The sequence below is a fragment of the Ochotona curzoniae genome, unplaced genomic scaffold (genome assembly GCF_017591425.1).
Source record: "Ochotona curzoniae isolate NIBS_2020 unplaced genomic scaffold, NIBS_Ocur_1.0 contig_4502, whole genome shotgun sequence".
NCBI classification, from domain to species: Eukaryota; Metazoa; Chordata; class Mammalia; order Lagomorpha; family Ochotonidae; genus Ochotona; species Ochotona curzoniae.
The window spans coordinates 524,541-549,906 of NW_024466308.1; the positions used below are offsets into that span (position 1 = coordinate 524,541).

The following is a 25,366-nucleotide window of genomic DNA, read 5'->3' on the forward strand; positions in this document are numbered from 1 at the left end:
CGGTGACATCAGGGCATGTGGGTCAAAGGGAAGAGACATGTGACCATCGAGCTGGCCCGGGGGTGGGGGTGCGTTCAGCTCGGTTCAGGCAAAAGGTGACTTCGGGCAAGCAGAGACCTGGGCCAGGCCTGGGGACTGGGCAAGAGGTGGAGCCAGAATTTTTGTGGAAAGATTTTTATTTTTATCAGAAACTCAGATTCCATCCTTTAATTCACTCCCCAAGTGACTGAAACAGCCAGAGTTGAGCCGATCCAAAGCCGATCAGGAGCCAGGAGCCTCTTCCGGGTCTCCCCCGCGGGTGCAGGGTCCCCAGGCTGTGGGCCGTCCTCCACTGCTTTCCCAGGCCACAGGCAGGGAGCTGGGTGGGAAGTGGTGCCACTGGGATGAGAATAGGGTCCATATGGGATCTGAGTGTGTGCAAGACGAGGACCTTAGCCACTATGCTATTGTGCTGGGCCCACACAAAATCTTTAAATAGAATCAAATTTTGTATGTGTTTAAAAGGCAGAGGGAGAGAAGGCATTTCCATTTGCCGGTTCATCTCCACATGAGAAAGACAGCCAGGCCAGGAGCCTGGCACTCCATCCAGGGCTTCCATCTGGGTGGCTGGGGCCGAGCTCCTGGGCCCTCTCTGCTGCCTTCACATGCATAGGGAGCTGCATCAGAGGTGGAGCAGCCAGGATTTGAACCGGTGCTCGTATGGGATACCAGCTGGCAGGCAGCAGGCTGGCCCACAGTACTACAGTGACAGCTGCATGTGGGCAGTGTGTCCCTGCCTTTGGAGGGCGTCCGCATGCCATGGGGCTCTCCCCCACGCTCCCCTCGTTGAGACAGACACCATGCCAAACTGCCCTTGGCCCCGAGAGATAAGGCGGGCTTCTCGCATCACCACCTCTTCGCGATGGAGAGGCACCCGCTGCTGTACTTCCTGCGAGATGCATGTGGGCAGCGTCTTCCCTTCTTCGATAGCAAAACACAAACAAAAAAGCAAAACCAAGCCAGAAGGGAGTGGTGGCGACTGCGCTGTGCTCGGGATGTGCGTGCCTGGGTCCCAGGCCAGCTGTGCTCCCACAAACGCGTCCTTGGAGAGGCAGCAGGTGTTGCTCAGAGCCACCACCCAGATGTGGGGCCCAGACGGAGTTCTAAGACCCTCTGCTTTCCATCTGGTTCTGCCCAGGCTGTTGCAGCATCTGTGAATCAACGGGTGCGAGACACTCTGCCTTTCGAAACACCTGTTTTGCAAAGAAAAAGAAATGTGTCTGTCAAAATCCGAACAAAGTCTCTCCCATTGGTGGGACGAGAGAAATCTGTGTTTTCCGTTGTGGGGTCTTGGGTGTTTCTAGAATTTGTTGTTTTTGCAGACAGGAGCTGGAGCTGCTGCTTTGGTCAGGAGAGAGCTAAGCCATGGCGGCCTCGCCCTCTGGAAGGTGGGGGGTCTGCCTGGGGTCTGCCTGGGGTCTGCCTGGGGTCTGCCTGGGGTCTGCCTGGGGGTCTGCCTGGAGTCTGCCTGGGGTCTGACTGGGCCCTGACCCGGGCCTTACTGGGGTCCGACTGGGCCCTGACCCGGGCCTTACTGGGGTCCGACTGGGCCCTGACCCGGGCCTTACTGGGGTCTGACTGGGCCCTGACCCGGGCCTTACTGGGGTCTGACTGGGCCCTGACCCGGGCCTTACTGGGGTCTGACTCGGGCCTTACTGGGGTCCGACTGGGCCTTACTGGGGTCTGCCTGGGCCCTTACCCGGGCCTTACTGGGGTCTGACTCAGGCCTTACTGGGACCTGACTCGGGCCTTACTGGGACCTGACCCGGGCCTTACTGGGGTCCGACTGGGCCCTGACCCGGGCCTTACTGGGACCTGACTCGGGGCTTACTGGGGCCTTACTGGGACCTGACCCGGGCCTTACTGGGGTCTGACTGGGGTTTGACTGGGGTCTGACTGGGGTCTGCCTGGGGTCTGCCTGGGCCCTGACTCGGGCCTTACTGGGGTCTGACTGGGGTCTGACCCGGGCCTTACTGGGGCCTTACTGGGACCTGACCCGGGCCTTACTGGGGTCCGACTGGGCCCTGACCCGGGCCTTACTGGGGTCTGACCCGGGCCTTACTGGGGCCTTACTGGGACCTGACCCGGGCCTTACTGGGGTCTGACCCGGGCCTTACTGGGGTCCGACTGGGCCCTGACCGCCGGGGAGTAACTCCGTTTTCCTGCACCTGTTCTGAGCTCCGGCCCCGCCCGTCGGAAACACGCCAGGAGCAGGCCTAGCGCGCCCCCTCGCGGCGGACCGCGGAACCTGCAGCGGGCGCCTGCCGCGGCGCACGCGCACCAAGGGGGGTGGGGGCGTGGCGAGGGCTCGTGGGCAGGCGCTGCGATTGGCCCGCGTGGTTGTGAGTGGCCGGGGAGCCAGCCAATAAGAGGCCGTGCCGCCTCAGGCCGGGCGCGTGACGCGTGAGGTGGTGAGGAGAGCCCGGGGTCCCGGCTTCCTGCCCGGGGGTCGCCGGCGTCGTGTCTTCTCTGTGTAAGTGGACCCCGGCGTCGTTCTTCCCCAAGAGCGCCCTTGTCCCTGCGGTGGCCCGGGGGCAGCCCTTGGCGGGCTCCTGACGTCATCCCTCCGGATGGCGTCATCCCCGTGACAAACCCGTCATCGCTGGCCTTCCCTCTGCTGCTGCGGGAGGGCCGAGCGTCTTCGTCGGGGCAGTTACGGGCCGGGCGGTCCTTCCCGCGGTCACGTCTCCCTCCCTTCCCGTGGGGGAGCGACCCCTTAGAGCTCCCACAGGGGCGCAGGTTCGAGTCCCGGCTGCTCCACTTCCCACCCAGCTCCCTGCCTGTGGCCTGGGAAAGCAGTGGGGACGGCAAAGCCTTGGTCCCCAAAGGTGTGAGAAGGTTGGTCCATGTCCCCCCAAATCCTCCTGGGTGGAAACTGAGGCCTGGGGTGATGGACGGGGTGGGAAGGAAGTGAGGGGCTGGAGACTGTGGGCGGAGTGTGATGCCATCAAAAAGCCATGCTCCTGCACGGGGCTGAGCGAAGCCACCTGGGAGAGAAGTTTCTGGAAGACCCAGTCAGGGGCGACCGTGTGTCTCGTGGGGCGAGTGAGTCCACGCGTGTTCCGGTGCGAGTGGGGCTTGAGTGGAGGGCACAGTGAAGGACAGAGAGGCTATTCTAGAAGGAACTCGAATCCCGCAGCCGCCGAGGAAGGATTGGACGCGTGCGTGGGGTGCACGTGGCCTGGGTGTGGGGTCCAGCGGGGGGGGTGCTGGACTTTGAACTTGGCCAGAGGATGCTGCGATGCGGTGTGGGTCACTGCGCTGTGAATACTCCGTAGTATCTGTGTAAAGTGCCGTCCTCTGAAGGGGGTTGCTCTGGGTCCTCAGTCACTTCTGTAAAAAGGAGGAACGGCTTTGGGGTGCACTGTGCTAAACCAAACTGCAGCGCCCGGGATCCCACAGGGATCCGAGTCCCGGCTGCTCCACTTCCCACCCAGCTCCCTGCCTGTGGCCTGGGAAAGCAGTGGGGGACGGCCCACAGCCTGGGGACCCTGCACCCGTGTGCCAGACCTGGAAGAGGCTCCTGGCTCCTGGCTCCCAGCTCAGCTCTGGCCACTGCGCTCACTTGGGGAGTGAATTATCGGACGGAAGATCTTCCTCTCTGTGTCTCCTCCTCTCTGTATATCTGACTTTCCAACAAAAATAAATTAAAAAAAAAAAAAAGGCAAGGTTACAGGGAGAGAAAGGGTGGCACAGTACAGAGAGGAATTTGTCAGCCTCGTTGACTGCCCTGGCCGAGGCTGGGTCGGGGGGAACCTGGAAGCCATCTGCGTGCCCCACGTGGGTCGCAGGGACGCAGGGCGTCTGCTGCCTTCCTGAGCACGTGAGCAGGGAGCGAGAGCAGAAGTGGCGCCCTTGGGGGATGCCAGCGCTGCGGGGCAGCGTCGCCTGTCTGCTTTGGATGTCCCTTTGGGTGTCTTGCTGCAGCCTTGAGGGGCGGGAGGTGCAGGTCCCAGGTCGCTGGGGCGCGTCCCGGAGCGGGCTGTCACCGCCTGCGTTGGCTCTCACCTCTGCTGCCCGGGTGGCCCTGGCCAGCGGCTCGGTCGCTCTCAGTGCCCTGGCGAGGCACCAGGCCCGGGCCCAACCATCACGTGGCAGCCACTGGCACCCAGGGTGCGGTGTGCTTAGCCGGTGCTGTCCGGTGAGCCGGGAGGTGCTTGCTCAGCACGACCTGGAGGTCCTCTCGCCTTTGTCTCTCTCTCCATGCTGAAGTTCCTGGCTCCTGGCTTCGGATGGGTTCAGCTCCGGCCGTTGCAGTCATTTGGGGAGTGAATCAGGTGACAGAAGATCTTCCTCTCTGTCTCTCCTCCTCTCTGTATATATTTGACTTTCCAATAAAAAAAAAAAAAAATCTGGACCCGGCTGTGTGGCCTAGTGGCTAAAGTCCTCGCCTTGAACGCATCAGGATCCCATATGGGCGCCAGTTCTAGTCCCGGCTGCTCCACTTCCCATCCAGCTCCCTGCCTGTGGCCTGGGAAAGCAGTGGAGGACGGCCCAAAGCCTTGGGACCCTGCACCCGTGTGCCAGACCTGGAAGAGGCTCCTGGCTCCTGGCTCTGGATCGGCTCAGCTCTGGCTATTGCGGTCATTTGGGGAGTGAATCAGCGGACAGGAGATCTTCCTCTCTGTCTCTCCTCCTCTCTGTAGATCTGACTTTCCAATAAAAATAAATAAATCTTTAAAAAAAAAATCTTAAGACAAAGAATATCCAGTATCTCGTCTCTGCGCTCCGAGCAGCCCGTGAACGCCCACGCTCGGCCTACATGCCATCTTTCCGCTATGTCCAGCACAAATAGGAAGGCCCTGCAGAGCGCTTAACAGAATCGCTTAGTAAGTTCAGGAAGAGGCGTTTGGTGCCCTGGTTAGCATGCCATGTAGCATGCCCGGACCCCGTATTGAGGCGTCAGGCCGAGTGGTTGGGGGCTGGGAAGATCTACCACCAGCTGGCTCACTTGTCCCGATGGGGCAGGGCCGTCCTGGGCCATTCCGATCTAGCTGGCGGGCAGGGACCGAGCCCTGGAGCCGGCTCCCACTGCTTCCCAAGGAGCAGCTGGGAACTGAACTAGTATTCACTGGGGAGGCCAGCATTGCAGGTGGTAGCTTAAGCCGCTGCCCACCCTCCACCCTGGCCCCACTTGGGTCTCCAGCCAAGCTGAAGGGCAGCAGGTGGTCACTCCAGCACGTGGCTCCCGACTCCAGGACCGGTCCAGTCGTGGCCATCGTGGGCGCTTACACCGGATCAGCAGATGGAAGATTCCCGCCCCTCTGCCTTTCAAATTGCAACTTAAAAAAAATGATTGATTTGGAAGGCACCGTTATACAGAAAGCTTCCATCAGCGGTTCATGCCCCATACGGCCACCGTGGCCGCGGCTGGGCCAGGAGCTCCATGTGGGTGTCCCCCTGGACGCAGGGGCCCAAGCACATGGCCATCCTCCTCCACTCTCCCAAGCCCTTTATCCCTGGAGTCAGGTAGGAAGCGCAGCAGCCAGGACTCAAACCGGCCCCCTTGGGGGATGCCGATGCCACAGGCAGCAGTTTAACTTGCTACACCACAGCACAGGCCCCACGACTTTTGAAAAGATTCATTTTTATTGGAAAGGTAGATTTACAGAGAGAAGGAGAGAGAGAGGGGAAGATCTTCCATTAGTTGGTTCATTCTCCAAACAGCTGCTACAGCCGGTGCTGAGCAGGCCAGAAGCCAGGAGCCAGGAGCTTCTTCCGGCTAGCCTCTGCTGCTTTCCCAGGCCACAGCAGGGAGCTGGATGGGAAGTCCAACTTGCATTCGAACTGGGCCCTTACGGGGTCCCAGTACTTGACTTGGGAGGCCTAGTTAACTGAGCCGCTGTGCTGGGCTCAACTTTTTTTCTTTCAGATGTTTATTTTGGTGCTAAGAAAATTTGAAATCCATGCACGCGAGGGGTTCTTCAAGTTGCTCATCAAAAATATATATATTACGGAAGACAGAGCAGAGGTTTCCATGCTTTCTCGCCACCAAAATAAAAGCCCTTTCCGTGTTCCGTTTTTCCACGGAGCCTTTGCGTGTCCTGAGCGCGCCTGGCCGCTGCTGGCCGCTGGGCGCCAGCCTGTCACACCTCCCAGTTGAGAGCTCGGCTGGAAGACGCTGGTTAGTTTGTTCTTTATTTGCATGGGAAAGTTACAAAGTTACTTATCAACAAAGGGACTTGTCCAGGGCAGAGAAATCCAAACCCTGCCCCTTCTCGTGTCCCGCCCCAGGTCCTCAGGTGGCCCCTTCCCCGGGTCAGGGGCCAGGGAGCCGGGCACAGAGCGCCTGACTGCAGGCTGGTTTGCGGGAGGGACCCAGGCTTTCAGTCTCTAGCTAGTGGGGCAGCCGGGCCTCCCCTGGCAGCCTCGGGCAGGCTGTGCGCGATGCCCTGGGGCGAGGGGGTGCCCGCCTGCCGTCCGCTTTAGTCCTCTTCTTGGGGGAGGTCGCAGTGTCTCCCTGCTGCCGTCAGGCCCGCGTGTGACAAAGAGAAGACAGTACCCCACGGGCGGAGCCTTCCGGTCTCTGTTTTTTGGGCGTTTTGGGGTTTTTTTTTTTTGCCCTTTCCTTCCCATGAACGCCAACAGGCCGCTTCAACAGGTGCAGTTCTGCTGGTCAACCTGCTTCCGGCAGGGCTCCATGGTGACCGCGACGCCCACCCCGCTGCGGCCGGATGTCATACGGGTCACCTCGCTCCAGGTGTCCGTGTCCGGGTCATAGCACTCCACGCTGTCCAGGAAGGTGTGACCATCGTAGCCTCCTGCCCAAGGGGATGAGGTAGATGGCCACATCACATGCCACTCTGCCCCGGGGACAGAGGGGCGCCTGTCCACCCCTCCCTCCTCCCCAGGGACAGAGGGGCCGCCTGTCCACCCCTCCCTCCTCCCCAGGGACAGAGGGGCCACCTGCCCGGCCCTCCCTCCTCCCCAGGGACAGAGGGGCCACCTGCCCGGCCCTCCCTCCTCCCCAGGGACAGAGGGGCCACCTGTCCACCCCTCCCTCCTCCCCAGGGACAGAGGGGCCACCTGCCCGGCCCTCCCTCCTCCCTCCTCCCCAGGGACAGAGGGGCGCCTGTCCACCCCTCCCTCCTCCCCAGGGACAGAGGGGCGCCTGTCCACCCCTCCCTCCTCCCCAGGGACAGAGGGGCCACCTGCCCGGCCCTCCCTCCTCCCCAGGGACAGAGGGGCTGCCTGTCCAGCTCTCCCTCCTCCCCAGGGACAGAGGGGCGCCTGTCCACCCCTCCCTCCTCCCTCCTCCCCAGGGACAGAGGGGCCACCTGCCCGGCCCTCCCTCCTCCCCAGGGACAGAGGGGCGCCTGTCCACCCCTCCCTCCTCCCTCCTCCCCAGGGACAGAGGGGCCACCTGCCCGGCCCTCCCCCCTCCCTCCTCCCCAGGGACAGAGGGGCGCCTGTCCACCCCTCCCTCCTCCCCAGGGACAGAGGGGCCACCTGCCCGGCCCTCCCTCCTCCCCAGGGACAGAGGGGCCACCTGCCCGGCCCTCCCTCCTCCCCAGGGACAGAGGGGCTGCCTGTCCGGCCCTCCCTCCACCCCAGGGACAGAGGGGCTGCCTGTCCAGCTCTCCCCCTTCCCTCCTCCCCAGGGACAGAGGGGCCACCTGCCCGGCCCTCCCTCCTCCCCAGGGACAGAGGGGCCACCTGCCCGGCCCTCCCTCCTCCCCAGGGACAGAGGGGCCACCTGCCTGGCCCTCCCCCCTCCTTCCTCCCCAGGGACAGAGGGGCCGCCTGTCCGGCCCTCCCTCCACCCCAGGGACAGAGGGGCCGCCTGTCCGGCCCTCCCTCCACCCCAGGGACAGAGGGGCTGCCTGTCCGGCTCTCCCTCCTCCCCAGGGACAGAGGGGCCGCCTGTCCGGCCCTCCCTCCACCCCAGGGACAGAGGGGCCGCCTGTCCGGCCCTCCCTCCACCCCAGGGACAGAGGGGCTGCCTGTCCGGCTCTCCCTCCTCCCCAGGGACAGAGGGGCCGCCTGTCCGGCCCTCCCTCCACCCCAGGGACAGAGGGGCGCCTGTCCACCCCTCCCTCCTCCCCAGGGACAGAGGGGCCACCTGTCCACCTCTCCCTCCACCCCAGGGACAGAGGGGCTGCCTGTCCAGCTCTCCCCCCTCCCTCCACCCCAGGGACAGAGGGCCACCTGCCCGGCCCTCCCCCCTCCCTCCACCCCAGGGGTCCTACCTAGGACGTAGATTTTCCCTTGGTGCACGGTGACCCCCAGCGCGCTCCGCCGGTGTCTCATGGGGGCCACGAAGCTCCAAGTCTCCGTCTCCACGTCATAGCGCTCCACACTGTTGAGCTGGTCCTGCCCGTCGTAGCCCCCCGCCGCGTAGATACAGTTGTGCAGCACGCAGACCCCTAACAGCCGGGAGGAGGAGGCAGTGAGTGTGGGGGGCGGTCACTGTAGGGCCAGGCCCTTAGGGTCCCCAGCTGCCACCCACCCACCACGCGCACACACACAATCTAGCCCAAGGAGACGAGCCGAAAAGCAGGCTGGCGCGTCCCGACTCTTCCATGAGGGTTGAAAAGGTGGTCGGGCTCCCCCAGGCCTGACCCGAGCCCTGCCCACCCCACACTCCCGGGGGGTCTTCTGCACACCGGGCGCGCACCTGCCCCACTGCGGATGCTGTTCATGGGGGTGACCATTCGCCATTCGTCCCTCTCCGGGTAGTAGCACTCGGCCGAGCTGAGGCGGTTTGTGCCGTCGAAGCCCCCGACCGCATACAGCAGGCGGTTGAGCACGGCCACTCCGACCCCGATCCTGCGGGTCAGCATTGGGGACACCAGGTGCCACTCGTCGCGCTCCGGCTCGTACCTGCAAAGGGGCGGGCACACGCGATGGTGACAGCAGCTGACCCTGGAGAGGGGCGTCCCAGGGGTCCGGCTCCACGGCTCCCCCCTCCAGGAGCCACCAGCAACTCCATTCGCCAGATGAGAGCACTGAAGCCCAGGGGCCTCTGTTGTTCCGGGCCGTGTGCTCGACCCCTGAGCCCCCGGCCCGGCCCTGGCGGACCCCTCAGCCCCTCGGCACCGCTCCGGGCCGAGGCGGAGCACTGCTGAGATTCCTCCCACCTGTGACAGGAGACAGGCGGGAGAGGAGCTGGGCGGGATGGGGGGTCACTGCAGAGCCCCGATTCCTCCATGGGGGACAGTTGAACCCCACCACCCGAGTCACAGCCCACAGACATTTCAGTTCTCGGGGGAGCATTGGGGTGTGCTGGGGTGGGCTCCCAAAGGGGCTGCAGTGCCACGGGGCCTCGTCTCCCCAGGCAGCGTCCGCTGCGCGGGAGGGTACCTGGGGGTCTGTGAGGTGTGGTGGGATTAACTTAGGGAAGGCTGAACATCTCTGATCCAAAAATTTAAAAATAACAGAGCTTTGGTCAAGGCCCGACAGGATCCCATAGGTGCACAATTGCACGCTGGGCACTGTGTGATGACCAGGTTGTGTGGAGTGTGGGTGTGTGAAGGTGTGCAGGACACACAGATGAGCTTCCAGTGTGAAATCCCAAATTCCTGGGCCTGGCGCAGTACCCTAGTGGCTAAAGTCCTCGCCTTGCATGTGCCAGGATCCCACGGGGATGCTGGTTCTAATTCCGGCAGCTCCACTTCCCACCCAGCTCCCTGCTTGTGGCCTGGGAAAGCAGTGGAGGACGGCCCAAAGCCTTGGGACCCTGCACCCGCGTGGGAGACCCGGAAGAGGCTCCTGGCTCCTGATCGGCTCAGAGCTGTGGCTGGTGCAGCCTCTTGGGGAGTGAATCATCAGACTGAAGACGTTCCTCTCTGTCTCTCCTCCTCTCTGTAGATCTGACTTTCCAATAAAAATAAATAATAAACTTTAAAGCCCTGCCGGGACAGGTGGTCCAAGATCATGGATTACAAACCCCCCCAGGAAGTTAAACTTCACCTGGGGACTTGGGGGGGCGAGCAAGGAAAAGCACTTGGCATGGGGTGGGGGCACGCGCTGGTTCCCGAGGTGGGGACGTGGCCGTGCGGGGCTCCCTCCCCCAGGAGCCCAGGGCCGCCCGCGCCCCCACGGCGTCACCTCTCCACGCTGTTGTGGTGGATACAGCCGTGGGAGCCGCCCACCGCGTAAATGTGTCCGTCGATGACGCCGACTCCGATGCGGTTGCGCGGCACGCTCATGGAGGCGCAGGGCGACCACTGGTTGGTCATGGGGTTGTAGCAGTCCAGGGCGCTGGAGTCGGTGTTGCCCTCCGGGGAGTTGTTGCGTCCGCCCACGGCGTAGAGCAGCCCGCCCACCACGCAGCCGGCCAGGCCGCTCCTGGGCACCTGCAGGTCGGCCAGGCGCAGCCACGTGCCGTCGCTGGGGTTGTAGGCCTCCAGGTAGCTGAGGGACTGGCGGTAGTAGCCGCCGGCCGTGTAGATGAGCCGGCCCACCTTGGGCGCGCGGCAGGGCATCACCCGCGTGGGCTTGTGCAGGGTCAGTTCCTGGAAGACCTTGACCAGGTAGTCCTTGCAGCGCGAGTCCGACCGCAGGATCTCGCACTTCTGCAGCTGCATCTGCAGGAAGTGCGGCGTGAGCGAGTGGCAGCGCACGGCCCGCAGCAGCGCCTGCACGTAGAAGCGCCGCTGCTCGCAGTCGTACTTGACCCAGTTGATGCAGGCGTGGAACACCTCCGACTCGCAGCGCACGTTCAGGTCGTCCCGGCTGATGAGCGTTACCAACTGGCAGTGGGACAGGTTGAAGAACTCCTCCTGCTTGGCCACCTGCGGGGGGAGCCGGGGGCGGGGTGCTGGCCTGAGTCCTGGGTGCCTCCTCCAATGCCCCACCTCACCCCTCACCTAGCTGAGAGCCCTCCGCGCTCAAGACACTTAATGTGGGCCTGGCGCAGTAGCCTAGCGACAAAAGTCCTTTCCTTGCACATACGGGGATCCCATATGGGCACTGGTTCATATCCCAGCAGCCGTCCTCCACTGCTTTCCCGGGCCACAGGCAGGGAGCTGCATGGGAAGTGGAGCTGCCGGGATTAGAACCGGCGCCCATATGGGAGCCCAATGCGTTCAAGGTGAGGACTTGAGCCGCTAGGCCACCGCACTGGGCCCAACTCATGTCTTTTAAACTAACAAAGAAATCTCCTTATAGGGGGAGAAGGGCAGTATTTGGGATTTGGAATCCTGGGTTTTGAAATCTCTGCATACACGTAGCCAGGAAAAGTTAGGGCCCGGGAGCGGAGTCTGCACTAGGATCGACTCAGATCTACTCAGGCGCGCTTCCACAAGTCCACACGGGGAGAAACGCGGGCTGAGAGGCAGGCAGAGTTTGGTGCAAACATATTTTGAAATCTATGCACCTCTTTTTTTTTGTAACATCTATTTCCTGCCAATATCCAGAAGGACCGTTCCCGCGTGCGGCTTGTCCGCCGCCCAAAGGTGGCTGCATACGCGGTCTGCAGCACGCCCTTGTCGTGGGAGGTCAGCTCTGGCATTTTCCACAGGCGGCCAGCTCCGGTCACTGTCTGGGGGAGTCCGCGGAGGGTGGGGCACCGGGGAGCCCAGTTAAGGCGCAGCTTCTATCCTCACGTTAGCACGAAGCCGGTCACACCACGGTGACTTGCTTTTTTCTGTTCACTTCCTCCATAAACCAAAACGAAAGCTAACCGTGGCAGCGGGACGGGCGGCGTGGCCCCAGCATGACTCAGGGGTCAGCTGGGCCGTAAGAGGCCTCTGCCCCGGCTGTTCCGTGGGCATTCTGCTGATCGGCTGCCCAGCACAGCCCGGGGTTTGGCCGCGATCGGGGTCACCGCATCCTACCTGGAACCCTTGACCCCAGGGCAACTAAGGAGTTCGGGGGGAGGGGGAGTTAAAGAAAAAAGTCACTTTGCTTACTGTCAGCCAGTTCTCAGCCGCTCTCCCCGCCATGGAGGGGTGGCCGGGCTGCCCTCGCTGTCCCCGCCATGGAGGGGTGGCCAGGCTGCCCTCTCTGTCCCCGCCATGGAGGGGTGGCCGGGCTGCCCTCTCTCTCCCATGGAGGGGTGGCCGGGCTGCCCTCTCTCTCCCATGGAGGGGTGGCCGGGCTGCCCTCGCTGTCCCCGCCATGGAGGGGTGGCCGGGCTGCCCTCTCTGTCCCATGGAGGGGTGGCCGGGCTGCCCTCTCTGTCCCCGCCATGGAGGGGTGGCCGGGCTGCCCTCTCTGTCCCCGCCATGGAGGGGTGGCCGGGCTGCCCTCGCTGTCCCCGCCATGGAGGGGTGGCCGGGCTGCCCTCGCTGTCCCCGCCATGGAGGGGTGGCCGGGCTGCCCTCGCTGTCCCCGCCATGGAGGGGTGGCCAGGCTGCCCTCTCTCTCCCATGGAGGGGTGGCCGGGCTGCCCTCTCTCCCCCGCCATGGAGGGGTGGCCGGGCTGCCCTCGCTGTCCCCGCCATGGAGGGGTGGCCGGGCTGCCCTCGCTGTCCCCGCCATGGAGGGGTGGCCGGGCTGCCCTCTCTCCCCCGCCATGGAGGGGTGGCCGGGCTGCCCTCCCACGCCCACTCGGGGCTATAACCTGCCCGTTTGCCTGTCACAGCAGGGGGCCCCAACCCGCAGCCCCCCAGTCCCCGCTCACCTCCCCGAAGTGCATGTAGATGTACTCCCGGGCCCGCTGGTGCAGCTCCGTGCAGCCGATCTGCTCGGCGAAGTTGGCGATGCCAATGGCGTTGCTGGGGTCGAGCTGCTGCACCAGGAAGTCGCTGCAGGCCCGCACGACGCTGTCGATCTGGTACATGACCGCGCCGTTCATCACGTGCAGCACGCACTTCTCGCCCATGGAGATGGACGCCGTGTAGGCGAACTCGATGAGGCGCTCCATGACCTGGGGGTGGATGCCCTCGATGGACACCACCTCCATGCCCTGCTCCCGCAGTCCGTTGGTGAACATGGCCTTGAACACGGGGCTGGACGAGGCCAGCACCACCTTGTGAGCCATGAACTGGGCGGCCGGCGTGCCCTCGTACTTGACCTGCAGCGTGACGTCGCACAGCTGCTGGCTCAGCCGCAGCTCATTCATGATGCCGAAGGCCTGTTTGGTGTGGTCCTCCAGCGTGTAGCTGAAGGTGCGGTTGCCGTGCTGCGAGGGGGTCACCTCGGCCTTGCACTCGGTGGAGGCGTACATGGCCGTGTCCCCCGGCCCTCGGGGCTGTGACGGCTGCTGGGGCAGGAATCAGCTGTGGGCCTCGGCCCGGCTAAGCTCGGGTTCCGGCCGCATGAGGTTCCGAGTGACCAGGGACTGCGCTCTCCCGCACGGTCAGGGGCCTGGAGGAAATGGGAGCGAGGGCTGGGAGAGGGGACAGGCCGGCACCTGCCAGCCACCCCCTGGTCACATAAAAACCGAACATACAACCGTGCTTTCCTTCCCAAGCAAAGGTGGTGAAGGGCATGTGTGTGTCCGTTCAGGCACCCTAACTTCTCCCCATCCCTGGCCCCCAGTCTCTTCAGACACAAGTCACTTCCTGCCTCCCTTGCACAGTGTGGGTCAACTTCAACCTTCACTCAACCCCTGCTACATCTATGGAGCGCCGACTGTGTGCCAGGCCCCTTTGGCGAGCAGGACCCCTCCCCGAGCAGAGGGCCGGCTGGGCCCTGAGGCAAGGGGCAGGAAGAGGCACAGGGAGAGTTGTGAAGGCTTTGGAGCAAAGCCACGGAGACGGAGAGCCAGGGCTTCAGTTGGGGTGGGAAAGCAGAGCCCAAAGATCACGCACCTGCCGAGAGGCGTCCCTCCCCCACACATCCTGGGGCTCAGGACACTGGACACACTCCCGCACCCCGGTCCCTCGGTCCCCAGCTCTCAGAGGGCAGGGAGCTTCCCGTCCCTGTGGGCGAGCGCTGGGGCCACCCTCTCCTGCGTGTCCCCGCGGCCTGGCACTGCACAAGAATCCAGTAAGCCCGCTGGCTGGCCGGCTGCCCACTCCACCACAGTGCCAACCCGTGCGCCATCCTCCACCGGGCCCAGCGCGCCACTTGGCCCCCTCTCCCGGGTGAGCCCCGGGGCTTGCCTCTCTCGATCTTTGGCCAATCGGTCAACGGCGCCCCTGGACACCCAGCACTTCCCCCCCGCCGCGAAGCAACAAGGGAGGGGGCACTGCGCATGCCCCGCCAGAGCCGCCCGAGCCAGGCCCGGAGAAGGAAGTGACCCCGCGGCGGCCTCTGGACGGCCAAACCCCAACGCGCGCACCAAAGCCCCCGCCAACGCCTCGGGATCCCCACCCTCCCTGGCTCGGGTCTCCCTGCAAACGTCCGTGCCTTTTCCGGGCCACCCCGCGAGTGGGAACCAAAAATAACCATCATCCTAGGTCTCCCCGCGGGGGCCGCGCCTTCCTGGGCCCGCTCCACGGAGCCGGGGAGAGGTCGGGCGCGGCGCCCCAGTTCCCCGGCCCCCCGGGACACCATCTCCGAGGCGCGCGAGGCCCACGGGTGTCCGGCAGCACCGGCACAGGCCGCCTCACTCACCCCGCCATGGTCGCGCTCGGGCTCCGCCTCCGCCGCCCGAGCCTGGGCGCCTCCATCGCTGCGCGCCGGCGGGGGAGGGGAAGGGGAGGCGCGGAGCGCGTAGGTCACCGTGACTAAGCAGAGCGCGCCGCCCGCCTGTCAGAATAAGAGTCTTGGAGGCCACTTGGCCTCGGGCTGGGGACAGCGCCGGCCCCGCCCGCGGTCGCCAGGCAGCGAGGACCACAGAGCTAGCCACGCGGGCCGCGGGAAGTCGGCCTGCGCCCGCGTGCTCCGTGGGGGTAGGGGGGCAGAGTCCGCTCGAGGAGGCCCCGTGCGCACCTGCCCACGGCCACCACCCCTGCTTCGCTCACCTGCGTCCCACAGGGCGGGTGGCGATGGCCAGGACGCGGGCACGGTGGGTGCCACCCGCGCGCTGCGCTTCCGGGGTGCGGTGGGGGGGGTGCGGGGTGGCTGCTGCCTGTACCTTGGCTTCGTCGGAACCCCACGGGCGCCCGTGTGCGAGTGCTGGGGCGTGGGTCTGTGGGTGTAGGGGAGGGGGCGGCCTCCTGGACACCCGGGGAAGGAGGCAGGCCGGGAGAAGGCCAGGCAGTTCTCCGCCTTCCCGCACGTGCCTTGGCGAGGATGGGGCTTCGGGCGAGGGTGCAGGCGCAGCTGGTAATTGCTTTCCTCGCCCTGTCTCTTCCCTCTGCCAGGTTTTATGGCGAGGGCTTCTGGGCGCAGCTAGGAAAGTCCACCTTACCTGGGTTCCTGTTGTCTTTGCAGGGATTCGAACCCTCGGCCCACCTTTGGCTAGCTCTGTGCTCACCTCCTCACTTCCTTCGGCCTCAGTTTTCATCCTGTCCCATGCTGGGGTGGACAAAAGGCAGTAAGGATTCGCCACATTTGCTGTGGATCTTTTATTATTATTATTAAAGATTAATTTATTTTCATTGCAAAGTCAGATATACAGAGAGGAAGATCTTCCACCCAATGGTTCACTCCCCAAGTGAGCACAGCGGTCGGAGCTGAACCAATCCGAAGCCGGGAGCCTGGAACTTCCAGGATGCCAAGGCCCTGGGCCGTCCTCGGCTGCCCTCCCAGGCCACAGGCAGGGAGCTGGATGGGAAGTGGGGCAGCCAGGATGTGAACTGGCTCCCATATGAGATCCTGGTCATTGCACCAGGCCTGAATAAATAAAACTTTTTAAAATAAAATAATAATTTACCGGGGATATATGTTCAGGTCAAGTGTGGCCCTGGCCACGCCTGGCTGCATCTCTGAGTGCGGCTTCCTGCCGCTGTGCAAGTCCTGGGTTTGGGAGGCCTGGCCAGCTTCCAGCTGCAGCCGGCCTCATGCCAGTGATGTGGGCACCTGAGGAAGGAGCCAGGCCATGGGAGTTCTCTTTTTCCCCCCTCTGTACTGGGTCTCCCGAACAATCTAACCAATCATGTCTAACACTCTGGTTGGCATCAATGATGGCCACCCGAAAGCTGGTTCCGTCCACTGCCAGAGGACACAGAGGGAAGCCAGGTCTCCCACCGGGTGCAGGGTCCCAAGGCTGTGGGCCGTCCTCCACTGCTCTCCCAGGCCACAGGCAGGGAGCTGGATGGGAAGTGGGGCAGCTGGGACTCAAACCAAGTTCCTATATGGTATGCTTGTGCTTGCAAGGGGAAGGTTAGCCAATTGAGCCATTGTGCCAGCTCTCTAGACTTTTAAAATTTATTTGATAGGCAAAGTGGGAGTGGCAGAACAAGATCTTGCATCTGCTGCCCCACTCCCCAAATGCCTGCAAGAGCTATGAGTGGGTCCGGCCGAAGCTGGAGCGTGGAGCTCCATCTGGCTCTCCCGCGGGACTGGCACAGTCAGGTGCTTGGCTCATCATTCATTGCTGGCTTTCCCAGGCCGTGAGCAGGGAGCCAAGCCGGAAGTGGAGCAGCCGGGTTTGGAACCGGCAATTTGTTTTTTTTGTTTTTTTGTTTTTAAGGCAGAGTAATTGAGAGAGAAGGCAGTGAGGGTCGCGGGAGGGAGGGGAGGAGGAGACTGGGGGGATGAGAGACCTTCTGTGCATGGATTCACTCCCCCAAGTGGCTGCAGCATCCGGGACTGTGCCAGGCCACAGCCAGCAGCCAGAACACCAAGCGGTTCTCCCCTGAGTGGCTGACAGCGAGTCCTGACCTGACGCCTGGCAGGGTACCCCAAGCTACAGTCAGGTTGTAGCAGCATTCAAACCCAGAGAACCAACAACCGGGACCCCGCCCTCACCGAGCACCTTTTGATTTCTGCGAAAAATCTAATCCTTATCTAGCCTCACATCACTAAATACCAAACCTGTTAGGGGTAAGAGATCCGATGGAGGCTCCCTCCTGTTTTCCTGGAAGATTTGAGGACCCCGGAGTGGGGGTGCAGGGGCAGGAATGCCAAGGAATCTGGGAATCTGGTCCGGTTCAGAGAGTGACCCTAGATTGATGGATCGTGTTGGGTTGGTTCCCGTCCCCCCACACCTCCAGTGTGGCACCAGGTGGACACAGGTCCCCCAGGCTGGGTCAGCGGCCACCTGCAGTTCCACGTCCTTCCGGAAGGGGGCGGCCCTGCAGTCTGCATGGGAAGCCGGACGCCCCCCAGGGCCAGCGCTGCCTGGGCACGGGTCAAGAATGCGCCCTGGCCCTCGCGCCTGCAGCCCTAAAAGGGCACAGGCAGGGGGCCCTGGTGTCTCCCACCAGGCAGGAATGCAGACTTGGGAGAGGAAGGAGTGAGTGGATGCAGCGGCTTGCCAGATCCAGTGGGAAGAGGGGTGAGGGTAAGACGCCAGGCGCAGCCTTGACGGCCCTTGTGGGGACGCACGGAGGGTGGGGGTGAGGCATTGCCCTCCCCGTGTCCCTGGGCAGAACGCTCAGTTTCACAAGCGCCGGGGGACTTGGCACTCTCTTCTCTGTTGCGGGATTTTGGTATCAATACCCAGGCAGTTCCAGTCATCCCCTTGGCATCTCCGCCTCCACCGTGCCCGCCTTGTCGCCTACACATTGCGTTCCTTACAAAGAGGGGAGCAGGGGTTGAGATGCCCCTTAGAGCGGCTCCTAAGGACGATCCCGGCTTTTGGCCGAGGCAGACAGCATGTGTTGGCACAAGCAACTGAGTGTTTGCCCCGTTGGCTCCCGGTGTCCGTGTTGGTCCACCCTAGAACTTTAAGGAGGCGAGCGATGACTGGGAGACCCCTGTGGCTCGCACTTTTCCTGGCCTCTTGTCACACCGCCTTTCAAAAAAACAAAATGTGCGGAACAGTACTTGCAGCAAGGATGCCAGGCCAACAGCTCAGTCAGCAGCAAGTTTGGGTACCAGTCTCCCCGCGGCCACAGGTGCGCTGGGGCTGCCGGTGGAGCCGCTGGTATCCAATCCATCCAGCTGCTGCGGCGACGAGCGCTCCGAGCGGCTGGAGCTGATGTCCAGGCCCGGGGGCAGGCAGTGGCGCAGGCCGCGCGAAGGCCCAGTGGCGCTCGGGGACTGCTGTGAGCCTGGCTGGCCCCGGCCGCAGGGCCGGCGGCCGCAGCAGACGAGTCGCAAGAGCGCGTGGCGCAGGTCGCGGTTGGTGAGTGTGTAGATGACGGGGTTGAGGAGCGAGTTGGCCATGGCCAAGCCCAAGAAGGGATCAGCCTGCAGGAGCACAGGACAGGCGCGCGCGGGGCATGCCACGTCCAGCAGCAACAGCAGGAAGAGAGGACCCCAACACGCCACGAAGGCCAGGAGGACTACGCTGAGCGTGCGCAGCAACGCCAGGGAGCGTGGCGTCCGTCGTGCGCGGCTCGACGTCCCCCGGCCAGCCCTGGGTTGTGCCCGCAGGCGCCTGGCGTTGGCGCGCACCTGGCAGTAGATGCGCGCGTAGAGCGCACAGATGGTGGCCAAGATACCCAGGAAGACCAGCACGCAGAAGAGCACGTAGGCCTTAGCGTAGAGCGGCAGGACCGTGGAGCAGGAGTCCAGGCGACCCAGGCAGTTCCAGCCCAGCGCGGGCAGCAGCCCGAGGAGCAGCGACACGCCCCAGGCCGTCCCCGCCAGCGCCAGCGTGCGTCCCCGACTGGCGGCCGGCGCGGGACCCCGGCGCGCCATGGTGAGGTGGCGCTCCAGTGCGATGGCCAAGAGACTGAGCACCGAGGCGCCGAGCGCCACGAAGACGCCTCCCTCGCGGGCAAACCAGAGCGCCGGCGACAGTCGCAGCGTGAGCGGCCCGGAGAGCAGGATGTTGGTGGCGTAGGCGGCGCCGGCCAGCAGGTCGGACAGCGTGAGGCTCCCCAGGAGCAGGAACATGGGCGCGTGAAAGCGCGGGTGGCGCGCGAGCACGAAGAGCACGGCCAAGTTCTCCAGCACGATGAAGGCGCACACGGCCAGGCAGACGACGGCGTCGGCGCGCAGGCCCGCGCCCGGCTGGTAGCGCGCCCCGCGGAGCTTGCCCGTGTAGTTGTAGTGCAGCGCAATGACCTCGCTCACCGGCGCGGGGCGCAGCAGGCTGGGCTCCATGGGGCCGCCGGCCCCGGGCTGCGAAAAGGCCGAGGGGCATGGGTCAGGGCGGCCACCCTCCACCCAGCCCTGCTGGCGGCCCTACGGAGATGGGAACCTATGGGTGTCCAGTGTGCAAATGAGAGGGGAGGGTGTCCGGGGAGACGCGCGTGCACATCTCGAGAGGGCAAAGGGTGACACCCCGTTTCACAAACAAGGGCCCCTTACAACACCTACAATCAGGGCTGCCCGGAGGTGCCTTCAGCCGGGTGGCTAAGGCAGCTTGGGCCGCTGGGGCAGTTGCTGCTTCCCCACTGCCTGCTGAAGTGGTCTGTCCTCAGAGGTGGGCGGCTCCAGGCCCTGGGCCCTGCCGCCCACCCGGGAGACCTGCATGAACTTCCCTGCTCCTGGCTCCAACCATTTCTGGGAAAGCAAGCCAACATTGGGAATCTCTCTCTCTCTCTCTCTCTCTCTCTCTCTCTCTCTCTGCCTCTCAAAGTCATATAAAGGCATGCCCCCCTTCCACACACACGTCTCCCCATTCAGGAACGCCCAGAACAAAGGGTGGGAGGCGTGCATGGTCACACCCCATCACAGAAAAGCAGAAATGCAGTCGCACAAACACAGCATGACACAGGCAGAGCCGCACAGGGGTCAAAACCCAGTCACACACAGGGGCTACCCCCCCCAACACACATCCCAGTGGTACAGGCCACAATTTCGTAACCATGACCCACCTTCAGCCTGAGGGGCCCAGGACCTCACACACACAGCATCCTCCCACTGGAAGCTCTCCCTACCCAAAGCCCATCTTCCGGGCACACAACACCAGCAAGCGGCTGCAATCCGCTCATCTCACTTAGGCAGAGGCTGAAGGCAGCCATGGGGCATCCACCAGGCACAGTCAGGCTCTGGGGGAAGGACACGGACACGCGTGTCCTTAAGCTACACTGACACTTCCCGTCCCATCCGGGCTACTGGGCTCTTTCATGCTCTAGTCCCGATCCACAGAGGGGGTACTGAGGCTCAAAGGACGTAGGCGGTGTGCTGCGGGTTTCCAGGCTCCCATGCTGGGCAGAGCCACGGGGAAATGCTTACCCACTCACCCATGAATTCCCACTCTGCAGATGGGAAAGCCAAGGTCTGGCGAGGCCAGGCAGCAAGGAAAACACCTCCCAGAGATCTGTAACACACACACACCCCACGGGGACCAGGCACACAGGAAGACAGAGGCAGGAAGGGGTGCTCACTGAGCCACACAGGGAAGAAGGCCACTGGGTTATCCCCTTCTGATGCGGCCCCAGCGCAGAGACGCTCGGCCTCTGCTCCAAACCCCTTGTCCCAGCTTGTCTCGTAAGAACCCTGCCGTAGCCCTGCCAGGAAGCTCAGAGAGCATGGCCCGGAGAGGGATTCCCGGGAAAGGACCGGGAACTACAGAAAGAGAAGCTGTACCCTTTGTTTCCAACCCCACAAAGTGGCTAAGGCACCCTCTCCGGACCAAACCGAGCCCGGCGCCCCCAAGGACCCAGGGCTGGTAACACTCACCCTGCGCCCTGGTCGTGCGCCCCCGGCAGTCCCGCGCGCCCGGAGCCAGCGAGCGGACCCGGCTCGCGGGGGCGGGGTCGGGGCGGGCCGTCGGGTCCGCAGGGACGATCGCCGCCCCCTCCCTGCCTGCCTTTGGGGCCCGGGCACGGAGCCCGCGGCTGCCAGCCTGTGCCACCCGCCGCGGCACCGGAGAGCGTCCCGGCGGCGGCGACTGGCACCGGCGCGCCCTCAAGTTCCCCCTTGCGAGAGAGCCTGGGCCGCGCTGCTGAGGACGCGCCGTCTGGCTGGGAGACCCTAGGGGAGAGTGGGAGGGTCCTTCCGTAGGGGGCAGCCTCAGCGACTTCCCACGCCAGCACCGGCTCGTGTCCATCCTCCAATTCTAAGCACCGCCTCCTCCCCATTTGCGGCCAGCCGACCAGTGGAGTCCCCTTAACGTTGTAGCCCTCCAAAGATGCCCCTTCCACTAGCGGACCCGGGCAACTCAAATTAAGACCGTGGGCGGAGGTCGCCTGGGTCCCCACCCGCCTCCCCCACACCCTGGCTCCAGCAGATCGGTCTGGGCCCCCCCCCCCTGCGCTGCCACCCCGGGCTGGAGGGAAGGGGAGGAGGGGCAGGTGCAGGCAGGATTCCGGTGGCAACTTTTCTGTCCCCCACCTAAGCAGGGTCCCTCCGCCGCCGTCCCAAACCTCCCCATCCAGCGTCTCCCCAACAATGCGATTGATTCAATTCATGTGTTTCCGGTTCTGTGTCCGCGCCTCTCCCTCACCCCCAAACTGTCAAATTGTCAGTTAAAGTCTGCCCTGGGCACGGCCGGGTCAGCAAGTTGGAGTGATGCGTGAAGGACCATTCCTTCCTGCTGCAACACGCAGCCCCAACTGTCCCGCCCCCAGTCTTCCCCCAACCCCCCAGTTTGCAGGAGTCCCCAGGCCAGGCCCAGCCCCAACCCCCCTTAGCCTGGGAATGGGTGGGGGTGGCGTCCTGTGGTCACCACGGGTCCTTGACTCCCACCACTTGGGAACAGCATGGGAGTGCTCCCGGGACCAGAGGCTGTGCGTGAGTGTGTGAGTGTGTGTGTGTGTGTGTGTGTGTGTGTGTGTGTGTGTGTGTGGAGGGGGAGCGCTCAGGCCTGTCCCCTCCCTGCCCCAAGCTGTCCCCTGGGAATCCCAGAGCCTCCCGCCCACGCAGTTCCCTGGGGTAGGCAGGGCTGATTCTGTCCCTGGGCCGGACAGATTCAAGTCCCCAAAGGGGGTTGGGGTGGGGAGAGGCAGCCAGGCAGCACAAGGTGGGGGGCATTAACCCTTCAGTGCCCCACAGCCCTGCGGTCTAAATATCTCCTCCTTCGCTACCACCCCACGCGGCTGGGCCAAGTGTGGGAACCAGCGGACACCCCACTCATGACCTTGGGGGCAAAGGGGAAGCCGCACCCAGGGTAGGGAGGCGGCTCCTTCACACCTCCCAGGCGGTACTCTCACCTCCCACCAGCCTCTGAGGGGCAGGGTAGGGGCTCTTCTGGGCGGCTAGGGAACCCCCACCCGGCACCCTCCACTTCCCAGTTCTCTGATGTCCCATGAAGCCTTGGAGACCCAGGGGACAGAGGCCGGGAGTCCTCAGACACCTCTGGGCATCCCTGTGTAACCACCATCCCCCACTGTCCTTGCAATTCAGCTCACATCCCTGCCCCACTCTGCCCGTCCCCACCGTCCTCCCCCTGGGGCTCTTGAGGTCTTTGGGGAAAAAGAAAAAAGCCCCTGTGGCCTCTCTCTGTCCCAGCCCCTCACATACTTCAAGACCCGAGGACTTGGGGACCAGTTTCCTCACGCACCCGGTCAGACACGCTCCCTCCTGGACCTGCCAGTTCTTCTCTCCAAGGTCCAGTGACAGCTGGCACCCCTGACTTGGCCATGGGGACTCTCCTCCCTAGAATCACAGCTCCAGGGCGGTGGCCGCGCCAGGAGCCCTGACGTGTAAACAAAGTCCTTCAGACTTCCGGCCTCAGCCTGGACCCCAGGGCCAGGGAGGCTGCACTGCGAAGTAGCTAATGACCACAGCCTGCAGTCCCAGGGTGGTTGTTAAAGGCAAGAGGGTGATGAGGTAGCACACTGCAGCAATGTGCCATCTGCATCCCATAGGGACGCAGGTTCAAGTCCTGCCTGCTCCACTTCCCACCCAGCTCCCTGCCTGTGGCCTGGAGAGCAGTGGAGGACGGCCCACAGCCTGGGGACCCTGAGAGGCTCATGGTTCTTGCGAGTGAACCAGCGGAGGGAAGACCTTTCTGTCTCTCCTTCACCTTGTAAATCTTCCTTTCCAATAAATATATAAATATTTTTAAAAAATGGATCCTAAGCTGCAGTATACAGTGGGAGCTCAATGTTACCTTAAGCAGCCAGTGTTACCTCAGCCCTGTGTTCCTGCCAAGGGTCTGGGGTGGTCTCCTGTCAGCTCCACCACAGCCACCACCAGGCCCCTCTGCTTCTCACCCACAGCCTTTAGGATCCGGTTGCTCCGTGGCAGCTGCCAGCCTGAAGCAAGCCTAGGCTCGCACACCTACCCGGCTGGTTCTGCCCTCACCCACAGGGCTGCCACGCCCAGTCTGCACCCACTTTTGCTAAAGCCCCATCTGCGCTTTGCAAAAGGCAAGATGCTTCTCAAGGCTTCCCCAGCAAGCCTGCCCCTTCCGCCCTCACTGGCTGAGGCCCCAATGGCCCCCTGCACCCTTCTCCCTGCCACTGACTGTTGCCTCCACAGCCACCTGCACCTTCCCCCCCCCCCCCCCCCCCACCGGCTGAGGCCCCCACGGCCCCCTGCACCCTTCCTGGACAGCCTGCCCTTGGGCCAAGAGGACAGGAACTTTAGGGGACTCCTGCAGGAGGGCCACCTGCAGCTCATGGCCAAAGCTTGTTCAGCCAGCTCGGTGAGATTCCTCACCCAGGGGAGCAGAAATCCCCGGCCCCCCTTGCTTCTCAGCAGGCGGCTAGCGGAAGTGGTGAAGACCCCTGCAGTGCCTGGCTCCAACTTCCTGCTCCTGCAGACCCTGGGGGACAGCGGGTGACAGCTTGAATCATGACCTTCTTGCTCCCACAGCCCCTGAGGAGTGCTGGGGTGAGGGTGTAGTCAACCTCTCCCTGTTGGGCCGGCCCAAACTGTTTCAAAACTGGGACCTGAGGGCCTGGTGCAGTGGCCTAGTGGATAAAGTCTTCTTACATGTGCCCAGGACCCCATGTGGGCGCCGGTTCTAATTCTGCCAGTCCTGCTTCTCATCCAGCTCCCTGCCTGTGGCCTGGGAAAGCAGTGGAGGACAGCCCAAAGCCTTGGGACCCTGCACCTGTATGGGAGACCCAGAAAATTTTCCTGGCTCCTTGTTTCAGAGCAGCTCAGCTCCGGCCATTCATTGGGGAGTGAATTAATGGACAGAAGATCTTCCTCTGTGTCTCTCTTCCTCTCTGTATATCTGACTTTCCAATAAAAATAAATTAATTAATTAATTTTAAAAAAAAGATAAGCTAGGGGCCTGAGGCCAGTGCCATGACAGGCTGGGCCAAGCCTCCACCCGCAGTGCCAGCAGCCCAGATAGGCACCGGTTCGAGTCCCAGTTGCTCCACTTTGGATTCAGCAATGTGTTTATGGCTTAGGTGAGCAAGCATGGCCCACATCCTCGCAGCCTTGTGGGAGACACAGAGGAAGTTCCTGGCTCCTGGCCTCAGGGGAGGTCAGCTCCAGCCGTCGTTGCCATTTGTAAAGTGAACCAGTGGACGGACGAGCTCTTTATCTCTCCATCTCTCTGTGAAATCTACCTTTTTTTTTTTTCTTAAGATTTATTGATTTATTTAAAAAGGAAGATTTACAGAGAGAAGGAGAGAAAAGAGAGAAAGATTTTCCATCCATTGATTCACTCCACAAGCGACCACAATGGCCAGAGCCAATCTGCAGCCAGGAGCCAGGAGCCTCTTCCAGGTCTCCCACGCAGGTGCAGGGTCCCCAGGCTGTGGGCCGTCCTCCACTGCTTCCCCAGGCCACATCAGGGAGCTGGATGGGAAATCGAGCAGTCAGGACATGAACCGTCACCCATATGGGATCCCGGGTGCGTGTAAGGCGAAGATTTAGCCACTGAACCATTGCACTGAGCCCCAAATTTGCCTTCCCAATAAAAACAGGAATAAGTTCCTTGCTTCTGACTTTGGCCTTGCCCAGCTCTGACCTTCGCAGGCACTTGGCGGCGTGAGGCAGCAGGTGGAAGCCCTTCGTGCCTCGTGTGTCACAGATGTAAATAATAATTTTCTAGGCTGCATTCCTAGACTTTATCATTCCTCGGAGAAGGGAGTGGCAGTCCGCCATGTGGGGCTGGACTGGGACCAGCAGCGTGAATGTGTTTCCCTGACTAGAGAGATAAGATAATACATACATGCATGTGTGTAAACAGGGCCGTCCACACAGCACCCGGCCACCATCTCCAGCGATGCGCCAATGAGCCGCCGTGATGGGATGGAACAGCTGATCAGAGTCTGTCCTGAGGGATTCTGGCAAGCCTCCCGCATAGCACCCTACCTCCTGCCCTCCCTCAAGGCTCGGCAACAGAAACGCCAACACCAGGGGGCGCTACACACCGCATGCGTGGCAGGATGTCGGGGGTTCGAGCCCGGGCTCCGCTTCTGATCTCAGTTCCCTGTTCATGAGAATCCCGGGAGTTGGCAAATGGTGGTTTGAGTCCTTGTGTGAGAGACCTGGACGGGGCTCCTGGCTGTATTCCACACCCGTTGTTGCCATGACAGGCGTTTGGGGAGTGAATCAGAGGATGACAGCACTTGCTTTCTTAAATAAGCAAATCAAAAACTTGAAGAGAGCCCAAGGGGTGATGGTTCAGTGGGTAAAT

The 25,366-nt window shown here is 63.0% G+C and overlaps 2 protein-coding genes across 2 annotated transcripts; both read right to left on the reverse strand.

The window, feature by feature from the left end:
• Positions 1 to 6,603: 6,603 nt before the first annotated feature.
• KEAP1 (kelch like ECH associated protein 1) lies at positions 6,604 to 14,552 on the reverse strand. The gene is made up of 6 exons (XM_040986290.1): positions 14,488 to 14,552; positions 12,608 to 13,293; positions 10,090 to 10,775; positions 8,657 to 8,862; positions 8,229 to 8,405; positions 6,604 to 6,800 (listed from the first exon to the last, which is right to left on the reverse strand). Exons 2-6 carry the CDS (start codon positions 13,151 to 13,153, stop codon positions 6,634 to 6,636), a joined length of 1,782 nt encoding a protein of 593 aa, XP_040842224.1. The 5' UTR covers positions 13,154 to 13,293; positions 14,488 to 14,552; the 3' UTR covers positions 6,604 to 6,633.
• A 2,789-nt stretch (positions 14,553 to 17,341) lies between these two features.
• S1PR5 (sphingosine-1-phosphate receptor 5) lies at positions 17,342 to 19,204 on the reverse strand. The gene has a single exon (XM_040986194.1). It carries the CDS (start codon positions 18,973 to 18,975, stop codon positions 17,776 to 17,778), a length of 1,200 nt encoding a protein of 399 aa, XP_040842128.1. The 5' UTR covers positions 18,976 to 19,204; the 3' UTR covers positions 17,342 to 17,775.
• Between the last annotated feature and the right edge of the window lie 6,162 nt (positions 19,205 to 25,366).